Below are 19,685 nucleotides of genomic sequence, written 5' to 3' on the forward strand. Positions count from 1 at the left end.
AGTAAGTGGAGCTGATAAAGTGGACAGTGAGTGTAGAAACAAGGAGGAGCTCATAATGTTATGCCTGATCAGTGAATACCAGAGTCTCACAGTCCTGTCATCTTTATTTATCTCGTAACTGAAGATAATAACACAGCGCAACCCAGAAATACCTTCCTGTACGACTCTAAGAGTTACCGACTAACTCAGGTCGTTACTTTTACTGCATATATCGTTCTGTTTTCCCCACAACGACCCCCTTCTTGTTCTCTGTCTTCCTATTTCTCCTGAAACCTTTCAATTTCATCACATTTTCACTACTAACAACGGAAAAGCGTCCCAGAGAAGGAAGGAGAGCGGCTTTATATTCATTCAGGAACTTGTGATCGTCTCCCCGCGAGATTTGGGGGTCAGCAGTTGCGGCGGCCCAGGGGAGATCTCGCGATATTTCCTCGCTTGACTAAACGCCACGTCGGTTTTCGGAAAGTAGGAGAGCATCAGCTGTGCAGCGGGTTCTGGCGGTTTTGAGGAAATCCTTCAGACGAATAGCCTTACGGTGCCGAGCGCGGTCAGCAGACAGGTGAGTCCATACGAGCTCAACGCCCAAACGGAGGACTGCTGACTTGTTTTTGTCCAGCAGCGACATGTAGTTAAGCTAGCAGGCTATCGTTAGCCGCTCTATCATAATAAGCCATGTAGCCTGTTAGCAGGTCCACTTTCATCACTGTGCTCGTAAGAGTTCTGCATGCTGGCATTGGCAGAGCGCACACATCATTTTCAGTGCGCAGTGTAGGCAACAGCACAGCACAGCCTCGGCTTTGTTCCTCCCAGACCCTGTAGCCACAGATTAGCTGCACTGTTTGAATGAAGCAAACGGAAACTGGGGGTTTAAGGCTTTAAGACGGGCTGTGACTGACCTAAACTGGGGGTTTAAGGCTCTAAGACGGGCTGTGACTGACCTAAACTGGGGGTTTAAGGCTCTAAAACTGGCTGTGACTGACCTAAACTGGGGGTTTAAGGCTCTAAGACGGGCTGTGACTAACCTAAACTGGGGGTTTAAGGCTCTAAGACGGGCTGTGACTGACCTAAACTGGGGGTTTAAGGCTCTAAAACGGGCTGTGACTGACCTAAACTGGGGGTTTAAGGCTCTAAGACGGGCTGTGACTGACCTAAACTGGGGGTTTAAGGCTCTAAGACGGGCTGTGACTGACCTAAACTGGGGGTTTAAGGCTCTAAGACGGGCTGTGACTGACCTAAACTGGGGGTTTAAGGCTCTAAGACGGGCTGTGACTGACCTAAACTGGGGGTTTAAGGCTCTAAGACGGGCTGTGACTGACCTAAACTGGGGGTTTAAGGCTCTAAGACGGGCTGTGACTGACCTAAACTGGGGGTTTAAGGCTCTAAGAGGGGCTGTGACTGACCTAAACTGGGGGTTTAAGGCTCTAAGAGGGGCTGTGACTGACCTAAACTGGGGGTTTAAGGCTCTAAGACGGGCTGTGACTGACCTAAACTGGGGGTTTAAGGCTCTAAGACGGGCTGTGACTGACCTAAACTGGGGGTTTAAGGCTCTAAGACGGGCTGTGACTGACCTAAACTGGGGGTTTAAGGCTTTAAGAGGGGCTGTGACTGACCTAAACTGGGGGTTTAAGGCTCTAAGACGGGCTGTGACTGACCTAAACTGGGGGTTTAAGGCTCTAAGACGGGCTGTGACTGACCTAAACTGGGGGTTTAAGGCTCTAAGACGGGCTGTGACTGACCTAAACTGGGGGTTTAAGGCTCTAAAACTGGCTGTGACTGACCTAAACCGGGGGTTTAAGGCTCTAAAACTGGCTGTGACTGACCTAAACCGGGGGTTTAAGGCTCTAAGACAGGCTGTGACTGACCTAAACTGGGGGTTTAAGGCTCTAAGACGGGCTGTGACTGACCTAAACTGGGGGTTTAAGGCTCTAAGACGGGCTGTGACTGACCTAAACTGGGGGTTTAAGGCTCTAAGACGGGCTGTGACTGACCTAAACTGGGGGTTTAAGGCTCTAAGACGGGCTGTGACTGACCTAAACTGGGGGTTTAAGGCTCTAAGACGGGCTGTGACTGACCTAAACTGGGGGTTTAAGGCTCTAAGACGGGCTGTGACTGACCTAAACTGGGGGTTTAAGGCTCTAAGACGGGCTGTGACTGACCTAAACTGGGGGTTTAAGGCTCTAAGACGGGCTGTGACTGACCTAAACTGGGGGTTTAAGGCTCTAAGACGGGCTGTGACTGACCTAAACTGGGGGTTTAAGGCTCTAAGACGGGCTGTGACTGACCTAAACTGGGGGTTTAAGGCTCTAAGACGGGCTGTGACTGACCTAAACCGGGGGTTTAAGGCTCTAAGACGGGCTGTGACTGACCTAAACCGGGGGTTTAAGGCTCTAAAACTGGCTGTGACTGACCTAAACCGGGGGGTTTAAGGCTCTAAGACGGGCTGTGACTGACCTAAACTGGGGGTTTAAGGCTCTAAGACGGGCTGTGACTGACCTAAACTGGGGGTTTAAGGCTCTAAGACGGGCTGTGACTGACCTAAACTGGGGGTTTAAGGCTCTAAGACGGGCTGTGACTGACCTAAACTGGGGGTTTAAGGCTCCAAGACGGGCTGTGACTGACCTAAACTGGGGGTTTAAGGCTCTAAGACGGGCTGTGACTGACCTAAACTGGGGGTTTAAGGCTCTAAGACGGGCTGTGACTGACCTAAACTGGGGGTTTAAGGCTCTAAGACGGGCTGTGACTGACCTAAACTGGGGGTTTAAGGCTCTAAGACGGGCTGTGACTGACCTAAACCGGGGGTTTAAGGCTCTAAGACGGGCTGTGACTGACCTAAACCGGGGGTTTAAGGCTCTAAAACTGGCTGTGACTGACCTAAACCGGGGGGTTTAAGGCTCTAAGACGGGCTGTGACTGACCTAAACTGGGGGTTTAAGGCTCTAAGACGGGCTGTGACTGACCTAAACTGGGGGTTTAAGGCTCTAAGACGGGCTGTGACTGACCTAAACTGGGGGTTTAAGGCTCTAAGACGGGCTGTGACTGACCTAAACTGGGGGTTTAAGGCTCTAAGACGGGCTGTGACTGACCTAAACTGGGGGTTTAAGGCTCTAAGACGGGCTGTGACTGTCCTAAACTGGGGGTTTAAGGCTCTAAGACGGGCTGTGACTGACCTAAACTGGGGGTTTAAGGCTCTAAGACGGGCTGTGACTGACCTAAACTGGGGGTTTAAGGCTCTAAGACGGGCTGTGACTGACCTAAACTGGGGGTTTAAGGCTCTAAGACGGGCTGTGACTGACCTAAACTGGGGGTTTAAGGCTCTAAGACGGGCTGTGACTGACCTAAACTGGGGGTTTAAGGCTCTAAGACGGGCTGTGACTGACCTAAACTGGGGGTTTAAGGCTCTAAGACGGGCTGTGACTGACCTAAACTGGGGGTTTAAGGCTCTAAGACGGGCTGTGACTGACCTAAACTGGGGGTTTAAGGCTCTAAGACGGGCTGTGACTGACCTAAACTGGGGGTTTAAGGCTCTAAGACGGGCTGTGACTGACCTAAACTGGGGGTTTAAGGCTCTAAGACGGGCTGTGACTGACCTAAACTGGGGGTTTAAGGCTCTAAGACGGGCTGTGACTGACCTAAACCGGGGGTTTAAGGCTCTAAAACTGGCTGTGACTGACCTAAACCGGGGGTTTAAGGCTCTAAAACTGGCTGTGACTGACCTAAACCGGGGGTTTAAGGCTCTAAGACGGGCTGTGACTGACCTAAACCGGGGGTTTAAGGCTCTAAAACTGGCTGTGACTGACCTAAACCGGGGGTTTAAGGCTCTAAAACTGGCTGTGACTGACCTAAACCGGGGGTTTAAGGCTCTAAGACGGGCTGTGACTGACCTAAACCGGGGGTTTAAGGCTCTAAGACGGGCTGTGACTGACCTAAACCGGGGGTTTAAGGCTCTAAGACGGGCTGTGACTGACCTAAACTGGGGGTTTAAGGCTCTAAGACGGGCTGTGACTGACCTAAACTGGGGGTTTAAGGCTCTAAGACGGGCTGTGACTGACCTAAACTGGGGGTTTAAGGCTCTAAGACGGGCTGTGACTGACCTAAACCGGGGGTTTAAGGCTCTAAGACGGGCTGTGACTGACCTAAACCGGGGGTTTAAGGCTCTAAGACGGGCTGTGACTGACCTAAACCGGGGGTTTAAGGCTCTAAGACGGGCTGTGACTGACCTAAACCGGGGGTTTAAGGCTCTAAGACGGGCTGTGACTGACCTAAACTGGCCTAAATCTGCACAGTGAGGACTGTTTAAACCAAGCCATTCTCTATCCTCACTTAGGTGTAATGCATTTACTGACATAAGGTTTGAATTAGGGCACCCAGGCTGAGATTTCTCCTTCTAAACATGAGCCCTGAGGTCTATGAGGCTGTTGGACTGTAACATGCATTGTATTGTTCCATCTCTCTTATGTGCGTTTATAATCATAAACTGGCAGCATATGAGCTCGAAAAAGCCGAGAATCACTGATGGAGCCGTGCTTAAATACTTTCTTTGTGTGGCTTTTGTCATAAAAGCAGTTAGTTGTCGATTTATGGATGAAATTAGACAAGTGTGTCCTTCCTCAAGGTTTTTTTCTAGCTTGCCTGAAGCTCCAGTATAGTTTCTGCTGCTGGGTGCCAGTTTACAGTGACAGACCTCACCCACTTAAACGTGGCAATGTTTGCTCCATGGCACCATTTCCTGCTCCAGGATTGTGAAGTGGATGCTTTGTTTTCATTCCTGTCCAGGTGAGATGAGGGCCCTTCCTCTGTCTGTGCTGCTGCTGGTGTTTGGGTTAGCAGTGTTAACATTCCAGCTAACCGGTGCTCACGACCACGGTCATGCCCACTCGCATGGCCATCACAGACACCACCATGAGCATTCTCATGGTGAGGGTGGTTGCCATGGGCACCATCATGGGCATTCTCATGGCGAAGGTGGTTGCCATGGACACTCCCATGGTGATGGTGTGAAGATGCACCACGGTGCCAGCAAGTGGAGCGCACAAGCAAACATGCAGCATACAGAGGAGGAGGAGCTTCAGCACGACCACGGACATGACCTCGACCACGGACATGACCTCGACCACGGACATGACCTCGACCACGGACATGACCACGACCACGGACATGACCACGACCACGGACATGACCACGGACATGACCACGGACACGACCACGGTCATTCACACGACCACGGTCACTCACACGACCACCGGCACACCCACAGCCATGGTACCGGTGAAGAGAGGGTGAAGAGAGATGCGGAGGGCGAGAGACGGAACACGGTGGAGCTGTGGATGCAGGTAAAAACTATAAAACTGCACACAATAATAGCAACAGTTCATCAACAGACAGTTGCCTGAGGTGATCATATCACAGTCTAATAATCTGATGTGACTATGCTGGCCTTTGCATTTATTCTATGCAATATGAAATAACCAACACTATATAAGCACATATATATATATATATATATATATATATATATATATATATATATATATATATATATATATATATATATATATATATATATATATATATATATATATTGCTGTTGATACTTTGGCCTTTCTGTTTAACATAGTTAGCTGGTGAAGCAGCGGTGCAACTCTGGGAGGGTGATGTGGCAAACCTATCATATCACAATACCTTTGACGCAGACACAGTGCACTAGTAGTGCCACATTTAAAAATGCCGTCAAAAACTAGCTATCATACAGTTAAACTGGACAAAATGACGCTTTCTTTAATGAAACATACAGCTGTTCAGTGTACTTTAAGTACAAGTAACATCCGCAATATGCCCACAATAACCTATTGTCATATTACCCACCTCTAATTACTAACAAAGCCTTGTTTATCAGCTTGATATGACCTGGAACACTAGCCTGAAGAGTTTGCTAGTCCCCAAGCTTATCAAGCAGTAGTGATCTCAGCCATTCTGGTATCACATACCCACATACACCAACCATGACAAGCTTGAAATGAAGGCTGGTTTGTGCCACATATTTTAGCAAAGTATACTCAAGAACAGAATATGGCCGTTAGTCCAAAATACTGAGCGCATTCACACACATTCAACCCCCAAACACACACACACACACACACACACACACACACACACACATGCTGGAATTTAGAGATGATGTTGGTTTAATATTTAACATGTCGTCGTCGTCGTCGTTGGTGGTGGGTGCTCTGCTGACAGTCTGGTTTGGTTATTAGTATTGACACCTGCAGTGAAACCCAAGTAAGAAAGTATCACTTCCTATGGTTTTTACCAGTTCAACTGATGCCGGCTGATTTCAGTTGAATCCTATAGAAACTGTTAGTACCGTAAACCACTGCACTCTTAAAAAAAGGTGGTTCTCATAGTTTCGTTTGTAAGCAGATGTTTTCTACATAAAGCATGAATAAAGGATACATTGCACCATGAAAGGGTCCTTGGGAATGCGCTCTAGATGGTTCCTTATTTGAAAAGATCGATATAGCGTCAAAAAAGGTTCTTCTGTTGTTACAGTATCAAGCTTATAACAAGAGAACCCTTTTGGGGTTCAAAAGGTTATGTAGAGGACCATCTACAGCACATTCTCCATGAAACTGAAGAACCCTTTCAGGATGCAAAGAACACTTTAGTCATGCAACGGGTTCTTTAAGTGTTCATTGTTCTATATAGAACAGTTTACTAAGGAATCCTTAAACAATCTGGACTGAAATTTCCTATAGGAAGAATATATGCATTAGTTTCATAGTAGTTACTGAATAATTCATATTAATTATTTATTCATAGCATTTGTAGTATTCGCTTTACAGTGCAGTTAACAGTCACTGAGTTTCTACATTACCTCATACAAAACCAGAAAATGGGCACATTATATAACTTCTGTAAGATAATATTTGACCAGCAGGCTGTTCAGTCTGATTCTGAAGAGGGAGAGTTACTGCAGGACTTGAGTCATAGTTCTGAACGGGTCGTTCAGCCTTTCGAGTGAGCTGTTAGGCCGGAAGCTGAGGCAGAACAGCTAAACAAACTGGAATTAGCCAGAAACAAACAATATACAGTTCAGCAAACAAAATCTGCTGTGAGAAGCTTTATAGACTAACTGGAACAAAACCACACGCAGTTTAATCTGGTAAGTATTGGAAAAACTGAGCTGAACCTGATATTGCCAATGTTTTGTGGCTCTATCTGTAACACAAAGTTAACACTTTTTTGGCAGAAGGACTTCCCAAAAAAGCCGTTTAACACAGGTTGTGTGTTTTTGAAAATAGTCAAGGCTGTAATGATCCATTGTAATCCCCGTCAGCTTGTACCTACAGCTAAATCAAAGGCGTGAGTTTATTTGCTGTAACGTGCTTCCTGTGTTGTATTACTTAAAGTAGTTAATGAATAAATCGTATTAGTTAAAGAATAAGTTATAGCTCTTATTTACTGAGTAATTAGTAATATTTGTTGAATAATTCATAAAACTTACTTAATAATTTATAGCAGTCAGTGAATAATTTGTTACAAAATAATTTGTAGTAGTTGCTGAATAATTAATAACTTACTCAGTATTTCATAGTAGTTACTGAACAATTGGCAGTAGTTACTGAACAATTGGTAGTAGTTACTGACCCTGAATAATTCATTATAATTACTGAAAAGTCTGTAGAAGATACTAGTAAACTGAATAATGGGCATGCATAATTATCCAGCTGACTTTAATATGAATTCAATGCATTAATATGAATGTTATGCATTGGTGTGCATAGAAATGAGAATGCTTGTCTGATCAAATCTGATCAAGCTGTTTAAAGTGTAGTTAGTCCAGAGGAAAAACTCACATGCAAATTTTGGCTCAGAATCTCATATTGACGCATCATTTCGTGGATTGGCGAGAAACGTACGTTGTGTATATTTACAGGCTTTGTGTATGTATGTATTTATAAACAGTTGGATTACATTTAACATCTGTGCCTATCACATTCACTCTGTTCTCTGTTCCGTTGATGGGACGTTGCTTCCATCGTTTACGTTGTGAAGCTTCATCAGCATTTCCTGTTATTTGAACACTTGATTTACCAGGACTTCTAGCGTCCTTGTAGCTTACACAAAAACACATTGTTCCTCAGAAAGCTGACCTGAGTTGTGCTGTGCTTTTGGTGAAATTGGGACCGTGCAGAATGTCTATCAGTGTAAAGATGTGGTCCCTCCGTTCCAGTCGTTCCATGGTTGGTGGTTTAGTGGTTGGATTTTTTCAGCTTGTTATGATGTGCAGGCTGAAGTTCGCTCCAGTTTCGTAAATGTGTCAAGAAAAAAAACCGAGCAAAATCAAGAGTAGTGGCATTTATGACTGGGTTGGGCGGTAACCACTTGAAACCAAGCCTGCAGGGCTACTTTCATAATCGATTAGTTGTTTTTATGAATTGTTTAGTTACAATGTGCAAACCTGCAGGTATTAGCCTGGCACAAAAAGCCAGGTAAAAATAGCCTTTTTTCCATTTATTAAAACTCTTTAATAAATCTCTTCTTTCATGTTATATAAAACGGGCTGTCATCAGTAGTACAGCAACACATTTTCTGCATTGCTCCTGAAAACTGCAGAATGCAGAAACGAAGAAAAATCTATTTGTTTATGACCGTGGAAAATGGGGCTTTCCTGTGTTTCTTCTCTAATCATAAAGCATAAATAAAAAGCTTCTGTGTGGTCGATAACCTATCAAATCTCATTATATATTTATAGGTGTCAGCTGTGTTTGATACGGAGATCTACATTAAACATTATAATGTGTTCATGAACTGTCCCCTTAAAAACCTGCTACCGCGTGTAGTCACATGACTCTGCTACCTCCACACAGCAGGTAAAAGTGACCCAAATCCAATTTTTTTCTTTGCCTGTTCACATTTATCTTTTAAATGTGATCTGTATGTGACATCAGTCTGAATAGATTAGTCCCTAAACTGACCCGCATGCGCAAAACAACAGTGCTTCACGGCTCATCCAGAGGTCAACCATCATGACCGCCAACGAACGCCAGTCGCTCCTGGAGGATCAGCTTCATCTTCACCAGCATCACAGGAGCCACCATGAAGCTTCACTGACTGACAGCTGGGCTCATCAGCCAGAATGCGTTCAAGCTGTAAAAGGGCACGGTCACTTCTTTGGCTCGGATTCTTTAAACTTTGCTTTCAGACTTGTTCTTTGACGCTGCGGCCTCGTTCTCCTACAGCCGCCTTTGGCCATTTCTACAGAAATGTCTTGGAACATGGAGGCGTTTGGATGAGGCTCTTCTAGTTTTAGTACAGATACATCAGCCTAAATCTTTATTAGTCCCACAACAGGGAGATTCTCAGCATTAAAGCAGCAAAGGGTGAGTAAGAAAAAGAAGCAACAAGAAGAGCAAGTAATTAAACTTCTTAATTAGTTAACAAGGTTAGTGTTTGTTACTTATTACTGCAACACACAAAGTACTAAACATAAACAAACTCCATCCTTCACATAAACTCTAACAGAAATTTAACAATGTAAAACATCTGTAAATTAAGAAGCGAGAAAAATTCACACTGTACTGCACATGGAGTGCTGATTATATTACACAAGGGAATGGTGATGGATTAATAATATAAACAGAAAAGCAAGAAACTTTACACTGTACAGATATTATATATATTTTTCTATTTATATATTAACAGCACCCAAAAATGTCTTGTTGAATCCCGTTTCAGACAGATTTAAACTAAATTTCTACTGCTGTGTGTGTTAAATCTACACTATAATAATGACCAGCTAAAAGATTTTGTTCAGACGTGTTTTGGACAGACTCAAGTCTGAACACTGAACACTGAATTTACATCTAATGTATGGCAAATCTCTGAAACTCTAATCTGTATCACTGCTGACCTCTGGTGGCTGAACTGTATTACTGAAACGTGTGCCTGTTTCTTCGTCTTGCTAGAGAAATCAGTCATTCGACCATGCGTTGGTCTAGCAGTGCTTTAGGTACGCTTGTAAAACGGTGGTGAAGTAGTTCACTGTTCAAACTGGCATTACTTCTGTGAACTGATTGTAATGGTGCATTAAAAACCTGTCGAATATATTACTGATGTATGCACACACTCGCATGAACTCTCACGTTCTCCCATTACTGGCAGAACAAAGATGAAGTTTTGCTGAAGTGCTGCTGTTTTCTCTGCTGTTGGCACAGACACAGAAAAGAAGCAGCTATTAAAGCTTAAGTGACAGTCATAAACATAAAAATGTGATCAGTTTGGTATTTTTTAGTTTTAAATGTACATAAACTCAGTCGTGCCTTAAACTCAGCTCATTAAAAAGCTTCGCTCCACATGTGAGAGACTTTTCAACATTCTTCTGTTTACTTGCTGTATTTTCTTCTGTAGTGCTCTGTTTTCATTGGTTGTTGCAGGAACCCCCTCAGACTGAGCTGATCAGTTTACATTAGATTACTCTCAAAAAATTATTTCATCAACTCCAACCAGTCTGAAACGTGACTGGGAGGCCAAACATCTGAGTCTGCGCCCCTCAAACACGACTCAGCTCTCTCTCCAACTGTCGACTCCGACTGACCCAAAAACCTACAGACTAGAGTCGACCAGCTCAGACTCAGCCAGACTGAGAATCGGGGCTAAAATCGGGGGAAACGTCATGCAGTGTAACCCCAGATTAGAAGTTAGATTCACTACAGGACACGTTCAATTTCAGCTTCACACAACTCTCAGATATCCTCGAAACATGGGTCATTTCAGCTCCAATCAGCTGGAACCGGGCCTCTGCTGTGCTGTGTAGCGTAGCATGTCTGGCCTGCTAACTAGGCCATCGTTATATTATCATCTACACTTGTTTCAGCAGAGCAGCGGTCAGTCAGAATCAGACCCGTGCTGTAACGGGTGGAACTGTTTGGGTCTGCAGCTGCTCACGTTAAACAGCTGATCAGGATACAGATCCAAACACCACATGACGGGTTTAATTTCATCTTTATGTCACTCTGTCAGAATTGAGTCATCATCATCTAAACTTGTGTCGGTGCTCTAGGTACAGCCAGAAATGGACGTTCTGTGGTGAGCAGCACTGTTTTCATACTAGCTGAGCACTAGTTAGCAGCACTGTTTACCTCTAATCAACAGTCAGACAAATGGTTTGACACTTACTGAATGATGGCTTGGTATTTGGTGCCAACGTGAGTTTAACTAAAAAGGTTTGGATTATTATAAAATACAGTACAAAAGTGGTCCAGAGAGAGGCCATGAGCTAGTTCAAATTTTCTGGATGGTTATTTTGAGATCACCACTTTTTCTTGTGATCTCAAAATCATAGCCACAGCTCAAAGCCCCGTCAGACTTCCATACAAAATGACCAACATGATTTTACATCATTTACAAATGCTTTTATGCAACTGTTGGTCTAAACTGCTCTAATATTTTCAGGATTTGATTGTGGACTGATCAAACCCATATTTGAAAACGGCAACATCACATTAGTACTGGGCGATATGACAAATCAATGTCATGATTAATTGAATATTTTACCTCAAGTATGACTAATGACTGATTATTTTTGTTTGCTTGTTTGTTTTTTTGCCCTCATAGTTCACTGACAAGGTTTGGACTGTAAATATGCTCTGCATATCTTAATGTAAACGTTTTACGTCAATCCAACTTGGCATTTCGTGGTGCTGAGACCTAATAAAGATTTAGTTTATCTTATTTCATTTTATACAGTATTTGTTGTCTACACCAGAATATTGTGGTCCTGACACACGGTGGTGTTGGTTTTCACTTTAAGTCCCAGAAAATTAGGTCTGTTTCCTCAAACGTCTTGTTTTGTAATTCCACTTTGTGCTACAAGCCTCATTGATCAATTTAGATTTTTTTTGCTCAGATCTGATCCTTGTGGTTTATTCACATGCGTGAAGGTAAATGAGTCAAATACATTATATGAACGAACACTAATGTAATTGAACGTCCTAATCAGTAACATGAGCAGATAAACAAACTAGCAGAACAAACTTTTTTCATGAAGGTAATTAACTACTTTGGCGGTGTTTACTGGCTCTAACTTCATGTTTGCTGCTGTTGTCGCATTAACACTGAAGGATGGTGGGAAAAAATCTGGTTTGTGGCGATTCTGCCGAGGAACGGGAATGTAGCCTTAATGTGTCCACGGACTTCATTCATGTAATTGTGTGATATTTAAAGTTTCAGTGATAAACATTTCACATGGTATCTTTAATGGTTCTGTTCTAACCGGTTCTAGGCAGTCGGAGCCACTCTGCTGATCAGCGCTGCACCCTTCCTCATCCTCTTCCTCATCCCCGTCCAGTCAAACACGGATCAACACCAGAATCTCTTGAAGGTTCTGCTCAGCTTCGCTTCTGGGGGGCTGCTGGGGGACGCCTTTCTACACCTCATCCCACATGCTCTTGGTTAGTGTACACACACACACACACACACACACACACACACACACACACACACACACAAAATAAGCATTCCCACTTGTGGCTGATGTGGAATGCAGCATTACGTAAGTATTAATTACGTATTAAATAAAGTATTTTTCCGTATTTGAATATTTGGAGTGTTAATAGTTGTTAAATGAATGCTACACAACTTCAACCAGAAAAAAATGATGACGATCTTCACAATTGGTGGAGGAGGGATGATGCTATGGGTTTTTTTTCCTCAGGGAACTCTTAGTTCCAGGGAAGGGGAAATCTCAGTGCTTCAGCACAAGACATTTTAGACGATTGCACACTTCCAGCAAGACTGAACACCAGTGCACAATGCAAGGTCGATAGCGGCTACTTGTGTCTCCAAGTTCTAATCGGTTCTTTGTGACATGGCATGAGGCATTTGACTTCATAAGGTACTAAAGCAGTGCTGCATTTTCATACGTTCACGTTAGCAGGCCACCCTTTCCAGTGGAAGCAGGCGACTTGTACCTGTGTTTTAGCGTCATGGCAGCAGAAGGCTCAAGTGGCTAAATGAATTAAGAAATTTTCTCAACTTCATGCAAAGTACCAATCATGTGGTGAAGCAAAAATCCACATGATTGGCTGAAGCAAAATTCTTGGATAAGTCAAAGACATGGAAGTCTGGGTCCCCAGCTCCAGCATTCATTCCTATTTTCAACAGTATTGCACAAAATATGTAAGAGAAACTTGTAAACTTTTGAGTACGGCTCGTATTTTGAACAGAAAGACGATACGTGAACTACATTTGGTTTTTTTTTTTATTATTACATTTTCTTGTCAGAATCTCGACAGTGTACGCACCCACACATGGCACAGTGTAATGAAAGCTGGAAATGAAGGAAAACATTCCTGTGAATGGGGCTGAAGGATATAACTCTGCAGATGTAGTACTAAACTCTAGCTTTAGGCTGGATGCCAAGATCGACTCAGACATCTGTGTAATCAAGCAACCACATTCATTTCTAACATCAAACTCGCTCATTTCTGCTGGAGTGGAGAATTCTCACGACTTTTGCTAAAGTTCCAGCAACTCAGTTCGTTTTCACTCTTTCCTCCTGCACAGAACCCCACTCTCACCATGGAGACGAGGGCCACGGTCACTCCCATGCCAGCGAGGCGTCACACGGTCACTCTCACGGTACGTGATTGGCAACATGAAGAACAGGAGGAGGATTATGGTTGTGCTGATCTCACTTTAGGCATGGACAGATGGCTGATTGCAAGTGTTTGTACATGTATTTGTTTGTGTTTTCATTGACACAGCGGTTTGTTCCCTCTCCAGGTGCAGCTCATGATCACATGATGTCTGTAGGTCTCTGGGTGCTGGGAGGTATCGTGGCGTTCCTGGTGGTGGAGAAGTTTGTTCGTCTGCTGAAGGGGGGACACTCTCACTCTCACTCTCATGGTAAGAACCTTGTTACTTTCCGTTTCTCGCTTACGCTGCTGGACTTGGGCAGTATAACTACAATAAGGTTTTCTGTGCGCTTTCAAAATAAGTGTTTTCAAACGATCACTCCATTTCAACATGATGACGTCAAATTTCTGGTGTACGTCTATCTAGTAAAAAGTCAAATAAGCACATTGCACCATTCACACTTTAGTCAGCGGATGAAGTGCCTGAAAACAACCGTAGCCAGAGATGGAAATACATCCAACATGCTTTCCCATTTAAAATGAAATACCTGGTAACACAGTCTTGTCGTGAAGAAAAAAAGAGGGATCATCCGGCAACGTAAGAGAAAGGAAGGCCATAGCATGTATAGTTTGCCTCGGTAAGTTTGTTGTGTGTGTGTGTGTGTGTGTGTGTGTGTGTGTGTGTGTGTGTATTACAACAGAAGGATAAAATTAAGCATATAGAAATGCAATCTTGATAGTCAAACACTGGCAGTATAATGGCAGCGCCTTTACACTGGGCACTGTCATGGGATGGCACCTCTGATACAGTTTAGTTTGTGAAATTTCTGTCCTGCTAGATCTGCCCCTGTCAGCTGAAAGTGCTATTATTGTGAAATGGAAGCATCTAAGAGCAGCAACAGCTTAGCGCTGGAAGACAGAGAAGAGCCGCCGAGTGCTGAAGTGCCTCTGGAAGCTACATCAGCAAAAGAACTGCATGTTAGATTCTTCATGAAATGGGTTTCTGTGGCTGAGCAGTTGCACACAAGTTGCTCACAATGCACAGTGTCAAGTGTCAGAGGGTGTAAAACACTGCTACTGGACTCTGGAGCAGAAACATATTCTGTGCAGGAGTTACCTGCCTGACTGCACTGTGCCAGCTGTAAACTTTGGTGGAGGAGAAATGATGATATGCAGTTGTTTTTCAGGGTTTGGCCCAGAACCCTTAGTTTTAGTGAAGGTAAAATCTTGATGCTTCAGCACCAAGACATTTTGGACAATACTATGTTTCCAACTTTGTGGAACAGTTTGGGGAAGAGCCTTTCTGTTCCAGCATGGCTGAGACCCAGTGCACAAAGCAAGGTCCATAAAGTCATGGCTGGGTGAGTTTGATGTGGAAGATCTTGACTGGCCTGCTCAGAGCTCTGACCTCAACCCCATCAAACACCTTTGGAATGAACTAGAACAGAGATTGTGAGCCAGACCCTCTTGTCCAACATCAGTGTCTGACCTCACAAATGATCTTCTGGATGAAAGGACACACATTCCGCACAGAAGCTTCCCAGAAGGGTGGAAGCTGTTAGAGCTGCAAAAGGGGGCCAACTCCATATTAATGCCTATGGATTTAGAATGAGATGTAGGTGTCCTAATACTTTTGTCCATATATTGTACCTTGGACGTCTGTGACAATGAATGCCAGTTTACCTCACTTTGCATTGAGAACTTAAAAGAAATATTTTATGTTCCCAGCTGCCCCAAAAACAAAAGACAGCGATGGAGAAGAGAAAAAGGATGATGTGAAAAAAGGAGACAAAGAAAAAAAAGACAAGAAGGCGAAGAAAGCAAAGGCGGAGAGCTCAGGTAAAAGGTTAAAAACACGTAATACAAGCTTATTCCCCACCAGTTGGCATAGAGCCATCACAGTGATATGACCTCAGATGATTTGCCTGATGAGTGTCTCTCTTTTTCTTGTGTTTTAGACATTAAAGTGTCTGGCTACCTGAATCTGGCAGCTGATTTCACTCACAACTTCACGGATGGTCTTGCTATCGGAGCATCCTTCCTGGTTAGTCCAGCGGTCGGCGTGGTAACTACTATCACCATCCTCCTGCATGAGGTGCCGCACGAGATCGGAGACTTCGCCATCCTCGTCCAATCAGGATGCACCAAGAGGAAGGTGTGGTGCCTTACAGTGTGCTGGAACACAAATGTGCTCATGTTTGTGTATTGTCTACCATTTGGTTGATTGAAACCTCAGGCCTGGCTTGCAGTAGGTGTTAATCCTTAGAAGTCACTATTATCATCCTGGCAGTAACTAGAAATGCACGATGACACCTAGTTCATATCAATATTGGCAGATAATTGCATTAAAGAAAACTTTGTATCAGTATCAGACTGATGTTTAGAATTGATGGATGGACTCTGAAGGTGCGCTGTGGTATCTGACACCAAGACATTAGCAGCAGATCCTTCGTAAGTCCTGTAACGTGCGAGGTGGAGCCATCGTGGATCAGACTCGTTCCAGCACGTGTCACAGATGCTCAATGGGATTGAGATCTGGGGAGTCTTGGGCGCCCAACACCCTGTCGCTGGTCTGTGGTTAGTCCATCCTCGGACCACTGTCGGTAGGTACTTGCCTCTGCTGACCAGGACCACCTTACAAGCCTTGCTGTTCCAGAGATGCTCTGACCTGATAATCTGGCCTTGACGATTTGGTCCTTGTCAAAGTTGCTTAGGTCTTCATGCTTGCCCATTTCTCCCACATCCAACATATCACCTATGAGAACCGACTAGTGTTTTGCCAATTTGTTGTTTTAAGCTAAACTCCTTTTTCTTATTCTCTTCCTCTGTGTTTGTTCTCATCTTTCAGGCGATGTTTCTTCAGCTCCTCACTGCTATTGGTGCGTTAGCTGGGACGGCCTGCTCCCTTCTGGCAGAGGGGGTCGGCGCTGCCGCCACGGCCTGGATCCTCCCCTTCACGGCCGGCGGCTTTGTTTACATTGCCACAGTTACCGTCCTTCCAGAGCTGCTGGTTGGCCGCTCAAGTGTGGGCCAGTCGTTGATGGAGATCATTGCTCTGCTGTTCGGAGTCGGGATGATGGTGCTGATCGCAGAGTATGAGTGAGGAAGGACGGAGGTTAAAGAACAGATGCACAGCAGGGGGAAGAGGGAGAGCTGAAGACGGGGTGTTTGGCTGTTAGAGACTCAGGGGATATAAAGTACAAAAGAGAACGATGTTTAAATGTTACCATTGACAACTATTGATGCATGTATGATGAGTGAAAATGGAGGCCTTCTGAAAGAGAACTGCACTAAAAAGTCCAAAGACCCTGCATTCATCCGCTCAACCAGCTCCCACAGGGACCAGCAGTGTGGGGCTTGTGGGTTGGATGCTTAATCATAATTCCTAAATATGTCCTAGAAATAGGAGTGAATTACTGTCAGCACGCATTTAAGGAGGCTATGCTTGAGCGCACTTGCTTTGCTTAAATATCATATCATATCAAAATGATGTGGAATAACGATGTGATTTGTTTTTATAAAGATTTACTTCACCTGTTTAGGACAGTAGTGCTGCGTTTACATGTTGGCGGTGGATATACCATCATTTCCAGTGGTGCCGCAGCAGTGAGTGGAACGTTTTGTCAAAAGTTCTGTTTTCCCTACTATAGCTGTTCACTGCAACAGTGGGAAAAAAAATGCATATTGATTTTTTTGAGAGCCATGAATGCCAAACATCTCGTCAAATCCCGAACAAACCCTGTATTATACAACACAAAATAAGAGTACAGAGCGTCCTCCTGCCTATTCCCACCTCATTCCCACTTTTTTTTCTTTTTTTAAGGAAACCATGCCAGTTTGCATGGCTTTACTCTGCATGCTTTACTCTGCTATTGCTCGCATCGGTTCTCTCAACGCCAACATGTAAATTCAGCATAATATTTTTGGAAAATACTTGCTTCACACTACTTTATAGACGGTGAAATGCCTTGCTTGACTCTCTCTGGAAAGCTCCTTCTCTTTGGTTGATTAAAAAAGCTGTTCATACTGTAAAAAAATGGTTCTTCAAGGGTTCTTTACTGACCATAATGGTTCCATGTAGAACCATGAACACTTGAAGAACCATTTGCATGCTTAAAGGGTTGCTTGCAAGGTGAAAGGATTCTTCAGGTTGATGGACAACGTGGTGTATATGGTTCTGCATGGAACCTTCTCGATCATCGTAACAATAGAAGAACCCTGGTAACACTTTATTTGAAGGCTACCTACATAAGGGCTTCATAACACATTCATAAGCACTGAATAATGTGTTCATGAAGCACTACTTGAACATTTATTAAGTGCTTATGTCGGTTCTCGCAACCTGACATAAGATGTTCTATGAAATAAATGACATTATACTGACATAATAAGAATAAACGTTGAACATATTTACAGCACTAAACATTTAAAACACTATACATAACTATTTATGTCAGCATTCCTAAGACGACATTGTATTAATATCAGGAAATATGCCTGGAAACCACCCCCTCTTCCCTCCATGGCATGGATAAGATGATTGATGCAATTATGTACAGGGTTTAAAATGTTTAGTGCTGTAAATATGTTCAACGTTTATTCTTATTATGTCAGTACAATGTCATTTATTTCATAAAACATCTTATGTCAGGTTGCGAGAACCGATATAAGCACTTAATAAATGTTCAAGTAGTGCTTCATAAACACATTATTCAGTGCTTATGAATGCGTCATAAAGCCCTTATGTAGGTAGCCTTCAAATAAAGTGTTACCAGAACCCTTTTCGAAAAGGTTATGTATAGAACCATCTGTAGCACATCCATGCACATTTTCCATCAATCTGAAGAACCCTTTCATAATGCACAGAACCCTTTATTCATTGAGTGGTCATGGTTCTGTGTGGAACCATCTTCTTTACTGAAGAACTCTTGAATCTTTAAGAGCATGGATCAGCACTTCTTTGATAAGCTTAATCAAAGGCCTTAATGTTTCTGCCTCCAGGCTCGAGAGGCTGAACACTCCACTGATGTCTGAAAACAGGCAAAAGCAAACTTTTAGCGGTTTAACTTCCATGACCGACACTGCTGTCCACGTCACGCCGTCGCTTTAACTCCTAGTCCGTGGAATTACAACAGTTTTTGACATTTTCTGCATAATTAAATGTAAAGTCACTTATAGTGGTTTGGTGTTAAATGGTTGATTGTAGAGGCTCAAATGTCTTTACAGTGGTGGTGATAGGAACCAGGGGTCGCCATGACTACAACACAGATATAGACATTTTATTTACTATCCAGAACCACCAGAGTCTTCTGAGTTTATATGGAATGTTGATGAGGTTTAAATACTAGCGATAGATTTCTGTCCTTAAATGTATTAAAAATAGAGATTTTGGCCTAAAAAGCAATCTGAGCTTTTAGAGGTGGATGTCTGGTTCCTATCACCACCAATGTGAACAGCTCTGACTCCAAGTTTCTCTAGAATAGAGCGTTTCACACTGAACCACTCGCCAACGACATCTTAAGCATTTTATTATGCAGAAATAGTAAAAATTCAGTTCCAGTTTAAGTACTTTCCCTGACGGTTCCTGACCCAAATCGGTCTGTTTTGTCTGTCTTAAGTGTTTTTTGTTTTGTTTTTGTTTAGTAGTATTTGTGTGCGAGTTCAAAGTCTGTCACAAATGTCTCTTCCTTCTTCCTGACTCCATTTCAGTCTTTCGTGTAACAGTAAGTGAATGTAGTTCAGCATTGTGCACTAACTGGACCAAGGAGTTGATTCTGTTGGTGATATCAAGCCAGATTTCAGAGTCTGAAGTTGTATCTTTTTGTCTGAAACTACTACTGGGTTTATTGGAGGTAGATCCGTATCCATCCAGAGCTTTGATCATGTGTAAAAAGCTGGAAATGTGGTTCTATCCATATGTGTTTAGTGGCTCAAAGCAAATCAAACTTGAATATAGTGCAAACCTCCAAAGCTGTATTGCACAAAGGTTTTCTCCACTTACTAGACAAGCCTAAGCCAACAATAAGGAATACAGTCAAAAGACTGTCAT

The 19,685-nt window shown here is 43.5% G+C and overlaps 1 protein-coding gene across 1 annotated transcript; it reads left to right on the forward strand.

Moving 5' to 3' along the window:
- The first annotated feature begins 410 nt into the window (after positions 1-410).
- On the forward strand, positions 411-17,786 carry slc39a7 (solute carrier family 39 member 7). Its single transcript, XM_037543059.1, has 8 exons — positions 411-559; positions 4,773-5,329; positions 12,283-12,451; positions 13,566-13,640; positions 13,785-13,907; positions 15,365-15,475; positions 15,595-15,791; positions 16,485-17,786. Exons 2-8 carry the CDS (start codon positions 4,778-4,780, stop codon positions 16,737-16,739), a joined length of 1,482 nt encoding a protein of 493 aa, XP_037398956.1. The 5' UTR covers positions 411-559; positions 4,773-4,777; the 3' UTR covers positions 16,740-17,786.
- The last annotated feature ends 1,899 nt before the right edge of the window (positions 17,787-19,685 follow it).

Source organism: Pygocentrus nattereri, chromosome 11, assembly GCF_015220715.1.
Source record: "Pygocentrus nattereri isolate fPygNat1 chromosome 11, fPygNat1.pri, whole genome shotgun sequence".
NCBI lineage: Eukaryota > Metazoa > Chordata > Actinopteri > Characiformes > Serrasalmidae > Pygocentrus > Pygocentrus nattereri.